The sequence below is a fragment of the Sesamum indicum genome, linkage group LG10, assembly GCF_000512975.1.
Source record: "Sesamum indicum cultivar Zhongzhi No. 13 linkage group LG10, S_indicum_v1.0, whole genome shotgun sequence".
NCBI classification, from domain to species: Eukaryota; Viridiplantae; Streptophyta; class Magnoliopsida; order Lamiales; family Pedaliaceae; genus Sesamum; species Sesamum indicum.
In genome coordinates, this window is record NC_026154.1 from 1,656,142 (window position 1) to 1,670,804 (window position 14,663).

General features: G+C 35.4%; 4 protein-coding genes across 7 annotated transcripts in view; all 4 read left to right on the top strand.

Moving 5' to 3' along the window:
• Window positions 1-2,621, top strand: part of LOC105171559 (phospholipase D zeta 1-like) — a 10,782-nt gene extending 8,161 nt beyond the window's left edge. For all 4 annotated transcript variants that reach the window (XM_011092711.2, XM_011092712.2, XM_011092713.2 and 1 more), the window contains 7 exons: window positions 222-368; window positions 448-645; window positions 953-1,054; window positions 1,590-1,721; window positions 1,863-1,928; window positions 2,063-2,124; window positions 2,203-2,621. In XM_011092711.2, the coding sequence (XP_011091013.1) occupies window positions 222-368; window positions 448-645; window positions 953-1,054; window positions 1,590-1,721; window positions 1,863-1,928; window positions 2,063-2,124; window positions 2,203-2,452 (957 nt within the window). In that variant the 3' untranslated portion in view covers window positions 2,453-2,621. The remainder of the gene's footprint in view (window positions 1-221; window positions 369-447; window positions 646-952; window positions 1,055-1,589; window positions 1,722-1,862; window positions 1,929-2,062; window positions 2,125-2,202) is intronic.
• Window positions 4,156-6,153, top strand: LOC105171562 (CST complex subunit TEN1). Its single transcript, XM_020697192.1, has 5 exons — window positions 4,156-4,201; window positions 4,351-4,468; window positions 4,950-5,100; window positions 5,361-5,502; window positions 5,932-6,153. Exons 2-4 carry the CDS (start codon window positions 4,365-4,367, stop codon window positions 5,478-5,480), a joined length of 375 nt encoding a protein of 124 aa, XP_020552851.1. The 5' UTR covers window positions 4,156-4,201; window positions 4,351-4,364; the 3' UTR covers window positions 5,481-5,502; window positions 5,932-6,153.
• Window positions 7,010-9,439, top strand: LOC105171561 (probable protein phosphatase 2C 34). Its single transcript, XM_011092715.2, has 6 exons — window positions 7,010-7,306; window positions 7,696-7,966; window positions 8,066-8,374; window positions 8,464-8,581; window positions 8,700-8,932; window positions 9,043-9,439. Exons 2-6 carry the CDS (start codon window positions 7,724-7,726, stop codon window positions 9,262-9,264), a joined length of 1,125 nt encoding a protein of 374 aa, XP_011091017.1. The 5' UTR covers window positions 7,010-7,306; window positions 7,696-7,723; the 3' UTR covers window positions 9,265-9,439.
• Window positions 11,807-14,569, top strand: LOC105171563. The gene is made up of 8 exons (XM_020697282.1): window positions 11,807-12,048; window positions 12,350-12,480; window positions 12,761-12,838; window positions 12,916-12,960; window positions 13,248-13,292; window positions 13,391-13,442; window positions 13,774-13,870; window positions 14,014-14,569. Exons 1-8 carry the CDS (start codon window positions 11,853-11,855, stop codon window positions 14,177-14,179), a joined length of 810 nt encoding a protein of 269 aa, XP_020552941.1. The 5' UTR covers window positions 11,807-11,852; the 3' UTR covers window positions 14,180-14,569.

Here is a 14,663-nt window from a genome sequence, read left to right on the forward strand (position 1 = left end):
AAAGAGTGTCTCTTAGGTTGTATCGAGAAAGGAGATTAATAAAAGATACATGGTGAGATGTCTTATCCGAATGACTAAATGAAATAAGCTTGTTACTTTAGAAATTTCAAGTCACATCATAGAATGAAATTTTAGTATGGGGTTAGCTAAAACTTCTATTGGTGCCTTATAAAGCGTCAAAGGTATTCTCCTGACATGCTATTTTCTTATATTGGTTCCAGAATCAATTTTTCATCTCTGGTCTATCAGGTGATGAACTGATTCACAATCGTGTTTTAGAAGCATTATATAGGCGTATCATGCGAGCTCACAATGAGAAGAAGTGTTTCAGGGTTATTATTGTAATACCTCTTCTACCAGGTTTCCAGGTACACCTTTCTCTGTTGGTCAGATCTATTTTCTGTTTTTTTTTTTATTGTGTTTCTTAATCTGTCAAATATTCAACAGGGTGGTGTTGATGATTCTGGTGCTGCATCTGTCAGAGCCATTATGCATTGGCAATATCGGACAATATGCAGAGGACATAATTCGATACTGCATAATCTATATGACCTTGTTGGGCCTAGAGTGCATGATTATATATCCTTCTATGGTCTGAGAGCATATGGCAGACTTTTTGATGGCGGCCCTGTTGCCACCAGTCAGGTGAATATAATTTCATCTCTCTCTTTCTCCTGACCATGGGAATCCAGTTCCTAAATTGTAACTCTTCTTCGGCAACTTCTTTCCACACTGAGTTCTAGAATCATAGAAACTTGTACGGTTGTCAAAATATGGAGGTGGTAATATCAATCTTAGCTCTTTCTTACAGAAGACTGCAAATCTTGCATGCTTAATTCTCCTATGACCTTTTTGCGCCTGGGTTTCTTTTCCTTTCCCACGTCTATTGGAACCTTGCTTGGGGATGGATGTATCTATAACCTGGATACTGATGTTAACATGATTTTCTCAGGTGTATGTTCATAGCAAGATCATGATTATTGACGACCGTATGACATTGATGGGCTCTGCTAATATTAATGACAGAAGTTTGCTTGGTTCTAGAGATTCTGAGGTATGACTGAATTCTTTCTGAAACTGATTTCCTTTAGACATGAATGCAATATTGTTAAAGAGCTGCTAAAAATTGGAAGTTACCACAATTGCTGAGCGAATTGAAATGGAACTTCTCCAATTAATTAGACGAGCTCCCAGTGTTAGCCTTGAGAAACCCGTGTTAGAATTTGCAGAGAGGGGTCCAAAGTCAGAAAAAGTAATTGCGGCTTCTCTTCCCCTTATGGCCACAATACCATGCCTCATGCATTTGTTTTGCTAACCCAGCTGCTGAAACTCAAGACCATACAAGACTTAGTTGAAGACCCCCACCCCCACCCCCACTCCCTCTCAACGTTGTCCTGAATTATAACTAATTGATGGTGTTAGTCTAATTTCAATGCATGCCTGACATTATGTAGTTGGGCCTATGCTCATTCCCCTTTGGTCGTTCATCTCGAGTTCTTTTGTTTCTCATCTGTGCATAAAGATATGACGGAAAGAGGAAAAAAAAGCCATTGTTGAATTTTTGCTGATTATTAGTTTCATTCTTCCAGATTGGTGTGCTTATCGAGGATAAAGAATTTGTTAATTCGTTGATGGGAGGCAGTTATTGGAGAGCTGGAAAATTTGCTTCGAGTCTCCGCATATCTCTATGGTCAGAGCACCTTGGTCTTCATGCTGGAGAGGTTGAATTCATCAATAGACAAAGCTACAAATACTGACCATGCATTGAATTCTTGTTCAATGGTTAATACTGATCGTAAGAAAATAAACTGGCTGTGAGTTCTTTCTTCATGCTTTGACACACTATCTCCTACCATTTGTAGGTTAATCAAATTCGAGATCCGGTGATTGATTCAACCTATAAGGACATATGGATGGCAACTGCAAAGGTGAGAAACTGAGGATTATAATATGATGTAGCGGTCATATCAAACACTATTGGTACTGTTTGGAATCTAACGCATCAAACATTCTGAATTTCCCATCGGGAATCCAAATCTAACAAATGGTTCAAATGTGACAGACAAATACAATGATCTACCAAGACGTGTTTTCCTGTATTCCAAATGATCTCATACATACAAGGTATGGTGGCTAAGCTACTATCTTTACTTGCTTTGGTATTCAAGTTGAGTTTGTTTTACTTGATGTGATTGCATACAGGGTTGCGCTCCGACAAGGGATGAGCTTCTGGAGAGAAAAAGTTGGGCAGACGACCATTGATTTAGGAATAGCCCCAAAGAAGTTAGAAACATACGTAAATGGAGATGTTAAGGGCACAGATCCTATGGAAAGATTAGAATGTGTGAAGGGACATCTGGTGTCGTATCCTTTGGAATTTATGTGCAAAGAAGACTTAAGACCTGTATTCAATGAAAGCGAATACTATGCATCACCCCAAGTTTTTCATTAAGCATAAGGAGCAGTCCATGTACTCTAATAATTGGAGAGTTTCCATTCATGCCACAGGATTTATTTATGTACTTTAAGCAGCACCCAAGATGAAGTACTTGGAGGAAAGAAGTTGAAAAGGTGTGAAATTATGTACTTTGTCTTCCTGTAAGAGACATTATTCTTCTTCATGATTTCTTACCTTTTTTCTTCTTTTCTCTTCTATTTTTTTTTTTCTTTTGGAAAGAACAGTATTTCTCATTGTTTAGAACTATAACCCAAAAGAAAAAAAAAACAATCGTTTTGGACATGTAGAAACTCTGTACTCCATTTTTGAATGAATTTTTTGTCCGGAATATAGATGTTGAAATATTTTGAGTATGATGATAAATATCAGTTACATGCTATATTTGGGTCAAGAGGTGCAGCCAAGAAGTAAATATGATGATCAAATCAAGTAATTATCAATAATCCAATTATTCGTACAAGTTGAAATAAATATCAGTACTACACTGGGCTTTTGGTCTTCATTCAAACTCCTACGGGCTACGGTACATAACTAAAGAGAGAAGGGTAAATTATACAGACACTTTATGAAATTATGTTTAAATATACAAATTCTTCCTATTCTTTTGTAAAATCATAATTATTTGTTTGAAGTTATAATTGGAATTACAACTACACCTCTTATTTAAATGTAAGACTTATATAATATTTTTTTTGAAAAAATATTACACTAACATCATTTAAAGGTATGGTTGTAATTTTATGGAGTATTTGTATAATTAGCGTAATTTCGTAGGGGTAAATGTAATTTGAGTTATTTATTATAATATTGTAAAAACAATAATAATTTGCAATTATATCCCAAAATGGGTTAGTAGCACTAACGACTCCCTTGGTTCTCCAATAGCATCTGAGAATAAGTTTGACATAGATATGATGAACGAGACATTGACATCGAATCCACAAGGTATGTTATTATCACACAAAATACTAGTTGAATTACCTACGTTAAATACAGATACCTATTAAATAACTTATCCTTCTATATCTTTTTTTGCTCGAACATTTAACGGATAAAGAGTATTAGAATGTCCCAAAATTTCAATTGGTCTACAACACTACTATACGCACCTCTTCTCTTTCAGGTCAACAATAAAGCACCAGAATTCCTAATGGGATAGACTGGCCCCAAGCACAGGCAAGACAACAAATTCGTATCCAATCACAACAAAATCAAGCTCCATCGTATTAAAATAATGTTCCAAAATAGGGTCGCAGATGCCAAAATAATAAAGCCAGTATTTGAATATATTTTTTTGGTTGTATGTAATTTTCAACTTTATTAGTTGTTAAAAATTAATCTAATAGTAATATACTTTTATTATAAAAATTCAAAATATTATAAAATTTAAAATAATAAGTATTATTAATTAATTAATATATTATATTCTTAATTAATAATTAACAAAAATTGAAAAAGAAATAAAAAATTGGCCCGAGTCGTTAGTTTATGTGCCAAGTCTTTAGTGCTACTAATGACTTGGTGTTGACAGTGGCACTAACCAAATCAACCAAAACTAAAATAAAACTTAAAAAGAAATTTGCCTTAATTTTGCAATTCTCTCAAGTTTGCGATATTCTTATAATTTTTTTTTTAATAATATTTAAATAAATAACTCAATGTAATTTACGCTAAAAAGAAATGTTATTGTGGGCGAAGTTGATAGTTGGTGGGTACTCTGCGCGCTCCCGCGCTTGCCAAAAGGTACCCGACCTGACCTCCTCCTCCATCCCAATTCCTCTCTTGGAATGGGCTCTCTCTGTTATCACACACACTTGAGATTTCATATCAATCTGGTTTTTTAGTTCTCATCTTTTGGCAAATAGTGATATTCGGATTTTCTACTGTGGAAGTGGAAGTGATTGAAATGGGTACATCTGCAGTAAGTGCGGGCGCATTGGTTACTTTACAAGAACTGAATCCGTCTTCCCCCAACTTCAAGGAAGGTGCCTCCTTTAGGGTTACTGGAAAGTGCGTACTACTATACCAACCTTTTTCACTTCAATTTACTACCTCAACTTCCTCTTTTACTTATTTTTTTTCATTCTATATGATGTGGATTCCTGGTGATGTGATCATGTCGAATACAAACATATGAAACCACTTCCGGAATGGGCATTTGGATTTTGAAGTCAATTTGTCAAAAGCTGTCATTGATTTTGTGGTGCTTGATTTCATGTGACTGCTAAAGAAAAAAGGTGTTAGATTCTGGTTATTGGATTGCTGGCTGAATAATTGCTTTGGAATCTTCTCATGAGTTATAGCTAGCTTTCTATCATGAGTAAGCTAGAAAAAAATGTTTTATGATTTTCTGGTAAACAAAGAAATTATAGATCCTAGTTCTCCGTCACTCTTATAGTCGGACCTCTGTTAAAGCATGTTTAATTTGTTATAGCATACATTTCGCAATTACGTTAGAGTTTGATAGATTGTTATCCTCTTTTATTTCTAGGCTGCAAGACTATGATTTGGAGACAGCAGTGGCTGTGATTGTTGATGGAGATGCTCGCTTAAATGTTGATACAAAGCATTTGAAGCTCAATCTTCGTTCTGGTTCTATGTATCAGTTCATCGGAGAACTACATATTGAACCAAATAATGAGGTATATGATTCATATTTTCCTCTGAGATGTTGATATTTGCCTCAGCTTATGAGCATGTACTACCCTCTCTAGCTTATATTCTGTTATGGATAGCATGGATCATGGCCCATTTAAACCATCTCACCTTGTAGCATTATATGTGGGCGACTTGTTTATTGTTGTTGCTGGGTGACCTCTTCGAACACAGCAGTTGTGATGATGATAAAATGTGCTGTTTTGTTTTCTACTCTTGATTTACTGGATCAGTTTTCCAATTTCAGGCATTTCTTAGGGCTCGAGTGGGTAGAAATGTAGATGGACTGGACATTAACCTCTACCGTCAGTCACTGCAGCTCCTGAGGGAGTTTCAAGCTGAGCAAATAAATACTCGAAATGGTTAAAATGCAATGGTTCCTGCCAAAGGTAAGTACGCCATCGAGTTGACTTAGTCGTATTTAGGATTACTAGCCTCCTAAAATGAATGCATACTTGACTTTTTAAAGCTCTACATAGAATTTATATGACAAGTTCATCCAAAATGCACATGATTGTGAGACCAGCTGAACTTCATTAAAATTGTAAGAGAAGTTCAATAAATGCTGCCAACTTGTACCAGCTTTTCACCATGCCCTGATCCCTTGTTGATGTTTGCTAGTACTCATTTATTTCAGAGCGGAACTACGTTAATTTTTATCACAGATGACACCAAGTTCATCTATACTTAACTGCTGAACAACTTCTCAGCCTAGATTTTTAAGTTACACGTTTTGCAGTTACATGTTGGGTTTGAGGTTCTGTACTTCTTCACTATTTTAGTCATCAAAGACTAACTTCATGCAACTGAATTTGCAGCTCTTTTGTTAAATCAGAATCAGATTGTGCATGAGGCTGATCCCAGCAGAGTTGTGAACCAAATACAGCAGAGTGGTTTAATGTGGCTTTCTTTCAATCACTTTAACAAACCATGGTGGACATCACTGTTAGGCCAGCCATATTTTATGTTATCCAGAATGTTTGAGAAGGACCCTTCAACTATCCTTGAAACTCATATAATGCATTACAAAAGTTGCACTACAAACTATCATATAATGCATTTGTCTATCTAAATCCACCAATCAAAAGTTGCACTACAAACTTTTCATACAGATGATTTTGCAGCTGTAATAAATAATGTGGAGTTGTCAAGATCTGTGGGGTCATTTGCTGTCCACTATGGACCAAATGTAATCTAACGCCCAAAGGTTACAATTTCTTGATCAATGTCATCTCTGCAAAAAGACAACCCTTAACCTCGGCCCTTGGTAAGAGATTAGGTACAATGAGGTCACCCCTAATTAGATATTTCTAAATTTAGGGCCATTTGTGGTGGAAAATGATCATAGATTTTTCTTGGGATTTATTAATCATCAATCAACCCCATTAGATTCTATATTAACAACAATGCATGGTTTCTTCCCTTTGTTTTTTCTCTTATATAAAAACCAACACTATGTACTATAATTTAATATAATGATAAGATTATGAATTCTTATCAACTGCTCAACCTACGACCGACTTTAGTTTACTTTGTTTATCAACCACCAAAATATTATTGTTAATTTGCAAGGATTATATTATATCCAGGCACAATGTTTAATATAAATGTCATATTCCGATAATTACCTGTCATTAGACTATGATATGTTTGTAATAATGCTAGGTCATTATTAACCTGATATCTTAAACTATAGCCTCCTGCAACTTTAGAAAGTGCGACACATTATCAAACTCGGGTTTAATATTTATGTGTCTATTTAACTCGTCCAACAAGAAAAATACGTTGTTCAGGGTTGTAATATATATTTTTTAGAAAGCGATAAAAAGAAGTTACATAACATTAGTTCTTTCACTTATATTTCATCTATTTGAATTTTGGTAAGAATTAAATGTAATATTTGAAGAAATATAGAGGTAGCTATTTCATGTAATAAAAAATAGTGGGCAGCACTTGATTTTGGGGTTTATGTAATTTAAACTTTCCCAGCATAGGCATGCATATGCTTTGTTGTCTGTACTCAGGCCCCTACACATGGTCTAGAGACAAGAATGGAGTGTAAGGTGTCTGAATCATCTCTACCTTTGTATCTCAGTTTAAGCCGCCGGCCCTTCACCGGAATTTGGCTGGAAAGTGGACTATTCCGGCAGTTTGCAGGATTTTCTTGAATCTGATCAAGTTCCAGCAAAAGAGGTAGTTTCTTCATATTTTTCTTGTCAGGGATGAATGAAGTTCTAAATCCTGCTGCAGAAAATATACTGCTTCTTGATGCAACTTATGTATGAGTTTGTATTGTGAAGGTTCAACTTTTCTAGTTTTGCTTGTGGTTTGTTTCTTTAGCTGTTAGAAAACGCAGATTTTGAGTTTCTTTCAAGGTTTTTCGGGTCTTCAAGAACTCTGAATATTGAACTCTGCCTGCTATTTTAAAATTTCTTGGTTCTTCCTTTTGTTCCATGTGTGTGTAAGAGAAGGCAATATCTATCTGTACAATAATGTTAGACAATACTTAAGTTTCAGGTTAAAACCGATCAAATTTATCGATATCTTACCTTTTTAATGAAGCCCAAATTGATTATTTGCAGACCCAGGCATTATTGTGTTACTGAGAAGATGGTGCAGTTGTCTGCTCTATTCCACACTTTTTCAAAGAACATCACAAGTGGACCTGGGAAGAAGAGTAGACATGGTGTTGAAAGAGAAGCTGCCATTCACCTGGCAAAGGAAGCAAAGAGGCATGAACTGGTGTTGACTGCTTCCGGTGTTGCTACTGCCAGAAATCAGAAAAATTTTGCTGCTGCTTACTCGAAACAAGGGAAGAAAGGGCTTAATCAGGATCGCTTCATTGTCTGGCAGGTACTAAAATCACATTGCAGTTTGATCCGTAGTTCCGTACTACATGTTTTCTTCTACTATGTGGTTCTGATCTTTTCAAGGACGGCGTTTTGATCTTAGGAGTTTGGATGCCAAGAAGACATGATTTTCTGTGGTGTTTTTGATGGGCATGGACCATGGGGACATCTAGTGGCCAAATGCATTAGAGAATTGATGCCATCGTTGTTGCTGTGCAATTGGCAAGAAGCTGTTGAACTAAACGGACATGATGCTGATTACAGCTTGGGACTAGACAGGAACAAGGCCCAGTTTGATATGTGGAAGCAATCTTATTACAAGACTTGTGCTGCTGTTGATCAAGAACTCCAGCGACATCCTGGAATCGACTCTTTTTACAGTGGTAGCACAGCTTTGGCACTTGTCAGGCAGGTAAGAACTAAGCAGCATCAGTTCTTGGTTCTTTTCTTTGTGCCCAAAGATACATTTTGTCTGAAGCTTTTGGAATTGTATTTTTCCAGGGCGATCTGATGATAGTTGCAAATATTGGAGATTCTCGGGCTGTACTAGCAACTACCTCTGACGATGGAAGTTTGGTTGCAACTCAGCTCACAGTTGACCTCAAACCAAACTTACCTCGTTAGCTCTCTTTTGTTTCTTGATCTCATCTCTTGTCCATGCATCATTATGAAAGTGTCCTCAGTTTTTTACCTTCTAAGCAACTACAAGAGTCTAATGTTTGCGTTCATGGTCACAGATGAGAGCAAACGAATAGCACAGTCGAGAGGGAGGGTATACGCTTGCCCTGACGAACCAGCAGTACACAGAGTTTGGATGCCAAACGGGCAGACAGTAAAAGGTCCAGGCTTAGCCGTATCAAGAGCTTTTGGTGATTACTACATCAAAGAATTCGGTGTCATCTCTGAGCCAGAAATAACACAAAGAAGCATAACTATCAGAGATCAATTCGCTATTTTGGCTACAGATGGGGTAACGTAACATGCCATCGTTATACATGAAATAAATGTGTTTTCTTGAATTCTGCTATAATATGAAGATCTGATGTTGTGTTTTTGAGAAACTGACAGCACATTTCTCAGGTTTGGGATGTCATCTCTAATCAAGAAGCAGTAGAGATCGTTGCTTCGACACCAGAAAGGGCGGAGTCGGCTAAGAGGCTGGTTGAACATGCAGTTTGTGCCTGGAAAAGGAAAGGAAAATCCAATGTGATAGACGACATTTCAGCTGTCTGTCTCTTCTTTCATCATTCGATTGCTTCTGAAGCAGTCGACGACGTTAAACTAAACAAGAACTATGTCTGAACGTTCAACTTATTGTTGTAGTCATGTCTGAAAGCTCATGCTTTCAGAACTTCCTTACAACTTAGATTAAAAGACACACATAATCACCATTACGGGATATTTATATGTACTCGCATTTGGTCATAACTTGGTCTTTTTACGTGTTTGAAAGCTCAAATATCCAATGACAAACAATGTTTCACACACCTGATCTCACAATTTTCTGTCGAATTATAGACACGACAGATTGAAATAATACGATTAATCTATTTTCTTGAAGAAGTATTTGATTGTGAGACTATCAAGTCCTTTGTCCCCATAAAATTATAATCCAAATCCTATTTTATAGGATTTGAACCAATTAATTACAGATCAAAAATACTTGTGGTGGTGGACAGTTCAACGAAAGCGATCAATTACATCATATGCATCACACTTATTCTGTGATTGATTTGATTCGACCAAATCTGATTTGAAGAAGGTCCCAACCACAAAACAAAGTCGTTCCCAAGTATAGCGTGCAAGAATCTTTCATGTGTATACCATGAAACATGTAATTATCAAATGATTTAATTAGTTATCAGTTTCGCCAATAATACTACATTGGTATCCATTTCATGATTTTTATGTTATCTTGTTTTGTAATGATTCAATATATTTTATCTTTATTTGAATCAATTCACTTTCATTTTCATATTTGATTAGCAAAATTAGTATTTTGTTATTATTTGAACAATTTCTAATATCTTTATTTGTCAATATATATGTAGAGAAACTCATTATTAAATAACTTACGTTAAGAGTCAAATCCTGAGAAATAGAAATTTTCACAGTAAATGATAATTTTTTGAATTTAATCGAGATATTAATTTGATTGCAAAAATTTCATATTTATATTATAACTTTTCAAATTTTAAATCGGAAATTCAACTGACATATTTATATTATATTGTTAAAAAAAAATTGCAAGTCTACCCCAAAATAGAGTAGACTTGCAAACATACCATGAATAGTTAACTGAGCTAATAATTCATTTTATTTATTTTATTTTATTATTTTAATTATGGGCTGAGTCGTTAATTCGATTAATTGAGTCATTTATAATTAATCCAGTGCCATGACACTAAAGGCAAAATTGGGATGTCAATAAAAATATTAGTGTAAAGTGGGTGGTTCTTGAATTTAATTATGTGATTTGATTTCCCATTTCCATCGCCCAATAAAAAATGGCTATTTTTCCTTGACTTGAACTTGTTAAATAAATTATTTTAAAACGTATGTATGGAGTATGGACAAAAGATTCACAATCGTCAACCAATATTTACTATTTTTCGTGTTATAAAAAACGTGTTTCTCATTTTTATCCACAACCATTGTCAATTGGTGAGATGTTAAATCTAGCAATCAATTCACATTTAAAAAGAGAAGCATAGTGTCAGTGTCCATCCAATTTGGAAATTTGTTGTCAGTTATAGAAATATATTTGAGTTTCTAAAATTGTCAAAAAAAATTTATTCAGATCAAATTTAACCGAATCAAACCAATCATAAAGTAAGTGTATCACACTTGTTATGTGATTGGTCACTTTTTCTTAACTGTACACCAATCATACAACAAGTATATTATATTTGCTATATAATTAATTCAAATTTAGTCGGATCAGGTTGGGAGCCGAATTTCCCACCTGATATTTGTTGTGCTTTACACCCCTAACTTGCCACATTTTCCACCTTAATTAGGTTGTAGCACTCTGCCAAAACAACTTTTTACCAAATATGCTTTACCTCTTTTTCCTTCTAAACTTTCTTTTTCACTTGTTAATTACGCCAAAAAGTTGTCTTGTAAATTATTGTTTCTCATTATCATTTCATTTCCTATGGCTAAATATGTCCTTTGAGCTATAATTGTTTGAATTACTGAGTGTTTGCAATATAGAGAGATTTGGAGTAAGCACAAATTAAGTCATCAAATATGAATAAACTATTTGGATTACATCACTGTCATTAATCGAGAGCATGATTCTCGACAATCAACTTTAATATCCAAAGAGACGTTAAAGGAATTACCTGATGAAATTACTGAAATACCCTTATGAAACTATTAAACATAGTCGTATTCGATGAAATTTTGGACAAGATGGTCGGGAGGGCCGCTTTCATCTAGATTAGATGGATAGTAGAAATGGGTCCATAGATCATTTGAGGAGGTTGGAATTTCTAACAAAAAGTAAGATTACGTGTATTTTAGTATGTTTGAACATATTAAGAACTGTAATTCTAACTTATTATGAAATAAACAAGACTATATATTTATGTTCTGTTGTGTCAGTTTGTATTTTGATCAACTCTGTAATTAATCTTACTATAGTAAATAATGGCATGAATAGTTTATAATTATACCAAAATATAAGAAAAATTGTTTTGTAATTTGCATTGAAAATAAATAAATAGATAAGTTTAAGAGCTATTATTTTTGGGTTTGAATGAGGGGTTGGGGTAGAGATAGGGGCAGGGGGTAGGGGTAGGGGTAGGGGAGTTTCCCTCTCAAGTTAAATGAGATAACTAATAAGAGCATATGATTCTCATGGAAGCTGTGAGCTTTTCTTTCCTATGCCTAATGCTAATGCTAATGCTCCTCCTCTACTACTACTGCTTCTTCCCTCCATTTTTCCTTCTTTACCTGCACACCATTCTCCTCCCTTCTGCCCCATGACGACGCCTTTTCAACTCCTAAATGACTCCGATTTTGATCAGATCGTATCCGATGGATTTGTGTCTATATGCGACTACGGTCCTCTCCTCTCCGGTTCGTATGACTAACCTGTTTAGTTCGGAATCAAGGAAAATGAAAGACGTTTATTTTCTGATGAGATTGATGTCGCCACTTCAACTTCACATGTTGCAAATTGCTTTGTTTTCTAACCCCTTCTTATTCTCTGCTCTTTTTCCTTAGTCTTTGCTTCACGTGCTCTAACTCAATTTCTCTTCTTTTTTTTGGAATTGCATCATCACGTCTAATAACAATCTTTCCTTACATATATTTGTGACTTGAACTTCGTTTCTCTTTTGATTTTTGGTTCAAATGCTTTGTCATGATGATTATGCAGAGAGGAGCGCGAGGAGTATGTTCCCAAGTTTGATAAATTTTAGATTGGCGAAATTGAGTGGATTTAGGAGAGTATTTGCTCATGTTGCTCCTATTTTTTTCGAGCTTGGCATAGCTAACCCTGAAACCAAGGTGCTGCTTCTTTTTACTTTGCTAATTTGTATTAATAATCTTATGTTCTGAAGACCTTTTCATGGGCTATTTATGAAACTTCTAAATAGTAAGTGAAGATTTGGTTAGATTGTATATACTTGCAGTTTTCCATGCAGACTTTGTAGTATTGCTGGTATTATGCAGGGCCCTTTTTCTTTCTTCTTTCTTTTCCTTTCAACGTATCCTGATCTTTTAGCAAGAGTTACCGGATTTTAGGCAGAGTGCTTTGTGAATGATGCAATAATGAATTATGTAACAGGAGATATCAAAATTGAGCGTGGAGCCATGTGAAAGTGAAAGTCTTATAGTTGCCACTTTTGAGATACCGAGATCAGAGGTGATTCTTTTTGCTATTAAAATTTAGATTTTACCTTGATAAAATGATATTAACTTGGGTTTTGCTTCTCAACTCAGATACCATCTTTTATTGAGAGGGAGCAAGAATTCCGTTTTCTGGCTGTAAGTTGGATATTATTAGTTTCTTTTTTGAAGTGTTGCAGTCAAGGTATAAAATATTGCTTGCCGATAATAGTAAATGTTGCTTTTGTTTTTTTTTTTTCTCTTTAGGTGACACTAGAAACACTTAATGGTTTGTTTTACACTACTCCTGCGGTGAGCTAGATTAGACTGCTCTATTGGTAAGTTGGATATTATTAGTTTCTTTTTTGAAGTGTTGCAGTCAAGGTATAAAATATTGCTTGCCGATAATAGTAAATGTTGCTTTTGTTTTTTTTTTTTCTCTTTAGGTGACACTAGAAACACTTAATGGTTTGTTTTACACTACTCCTGCGGTGAGCTAGATTAGACTGCTCTATTGGTTGTCTATAACATAACTATCTCGTTAATTTGTTTCATGACAATCTGTTTTGCTGCATTCATTCAAGTGCAGGTATTATGTGCCCGTTACAGTGATGAAGAATACTTGGTAAACAGATGTAGAGGTGATTTCTCACTTCCCTGAGAAGCACAGATAATTCAATGTTTTTATATACGGGAACTTTTGTTCGGGATCAGATAGCATACAAAAAGTTCAATCTCCTAAGTTTCTTCTCTTCATCTATCAGATGAGTTTCCTAGTTGTTAGGTGTAGTATTCAAGACTCTGTTTCACATGTGAGTTCCTCTAGACAGGATGACCAATTACTACACCATAGAGCCAAGACTTATTCTAGAAGGCGAAGATTAGGGATGAACTTGGCATTGTCCTTTATTTTGTATAACATACGCACGCAAGAAGTTTATTGATTAATAATCTTGGGGACATCTGGAGCAGGAAGCAGAGAGATCTTCTCTCAGCGATATGGACGATATGGCATTCACAAGATTTGGGTAGATGACATATTACCCTGTCGGGTTTATCTCCGGCACTGGTGAGTACTACAACTATTTGGCATTGTTGCTTCTCCTATGGCGAAGTTGGTATATATACCTTGCATCATTGAAATTAAAAAACCATCACAAAGTATTATAGTTGCCAACAGTCACTGACCAATGTGAGGATATTGTTCTGCAGTGTCCTGGCAGCACAGAACCTACATCACATTGCCTACAATAACTTCCTGGATCATACATTCCTTGGGGATCGTAAAACGACCATCCGTGAGTACCTTTGGACTACAGCTTCAGGCATAATGGAAGAGGAGCCGCCTCTACAGCTAAAACACATATTTGGTGGTTGACATGAAATTTCTCTTCAATGCGTCTGTCGAAACTTGAAGCAGGCACTTCTTGTTTGCACATAGTAAAAATCAAGGAGCATCTTTTGTTCGAAATTATAGAAACCTGGAAATTATTTACTTTGTTGTATTGACTTACATCGTTGGATCAGATTTAACATAGATTTTCCTCCTATTCTTTGTAACTAGCTTGTCTGAAGTTGCCTTCAGATACTTTGGCGTAAGAGGAAATCAACCTGATATATCGACTTCTTCTACAAATTATTCAAATTCAAAGGAAATCAACCAGATACGTTGACTGTCTTATCCAGCTTATTCAAATTTGCTCACGACTTCTATACTGCTCTTTTCTTTTAGGGGAATCTCCGAAAAACAAGATCGAATGTTAGAATCCAAATGCTCCATTTATTATTGAAGGTAATATGATAGAGCAAAATCGCAACTAGAACTATATAATTTTGTCTGAGAAGTTGAGTCCAATTCCTGT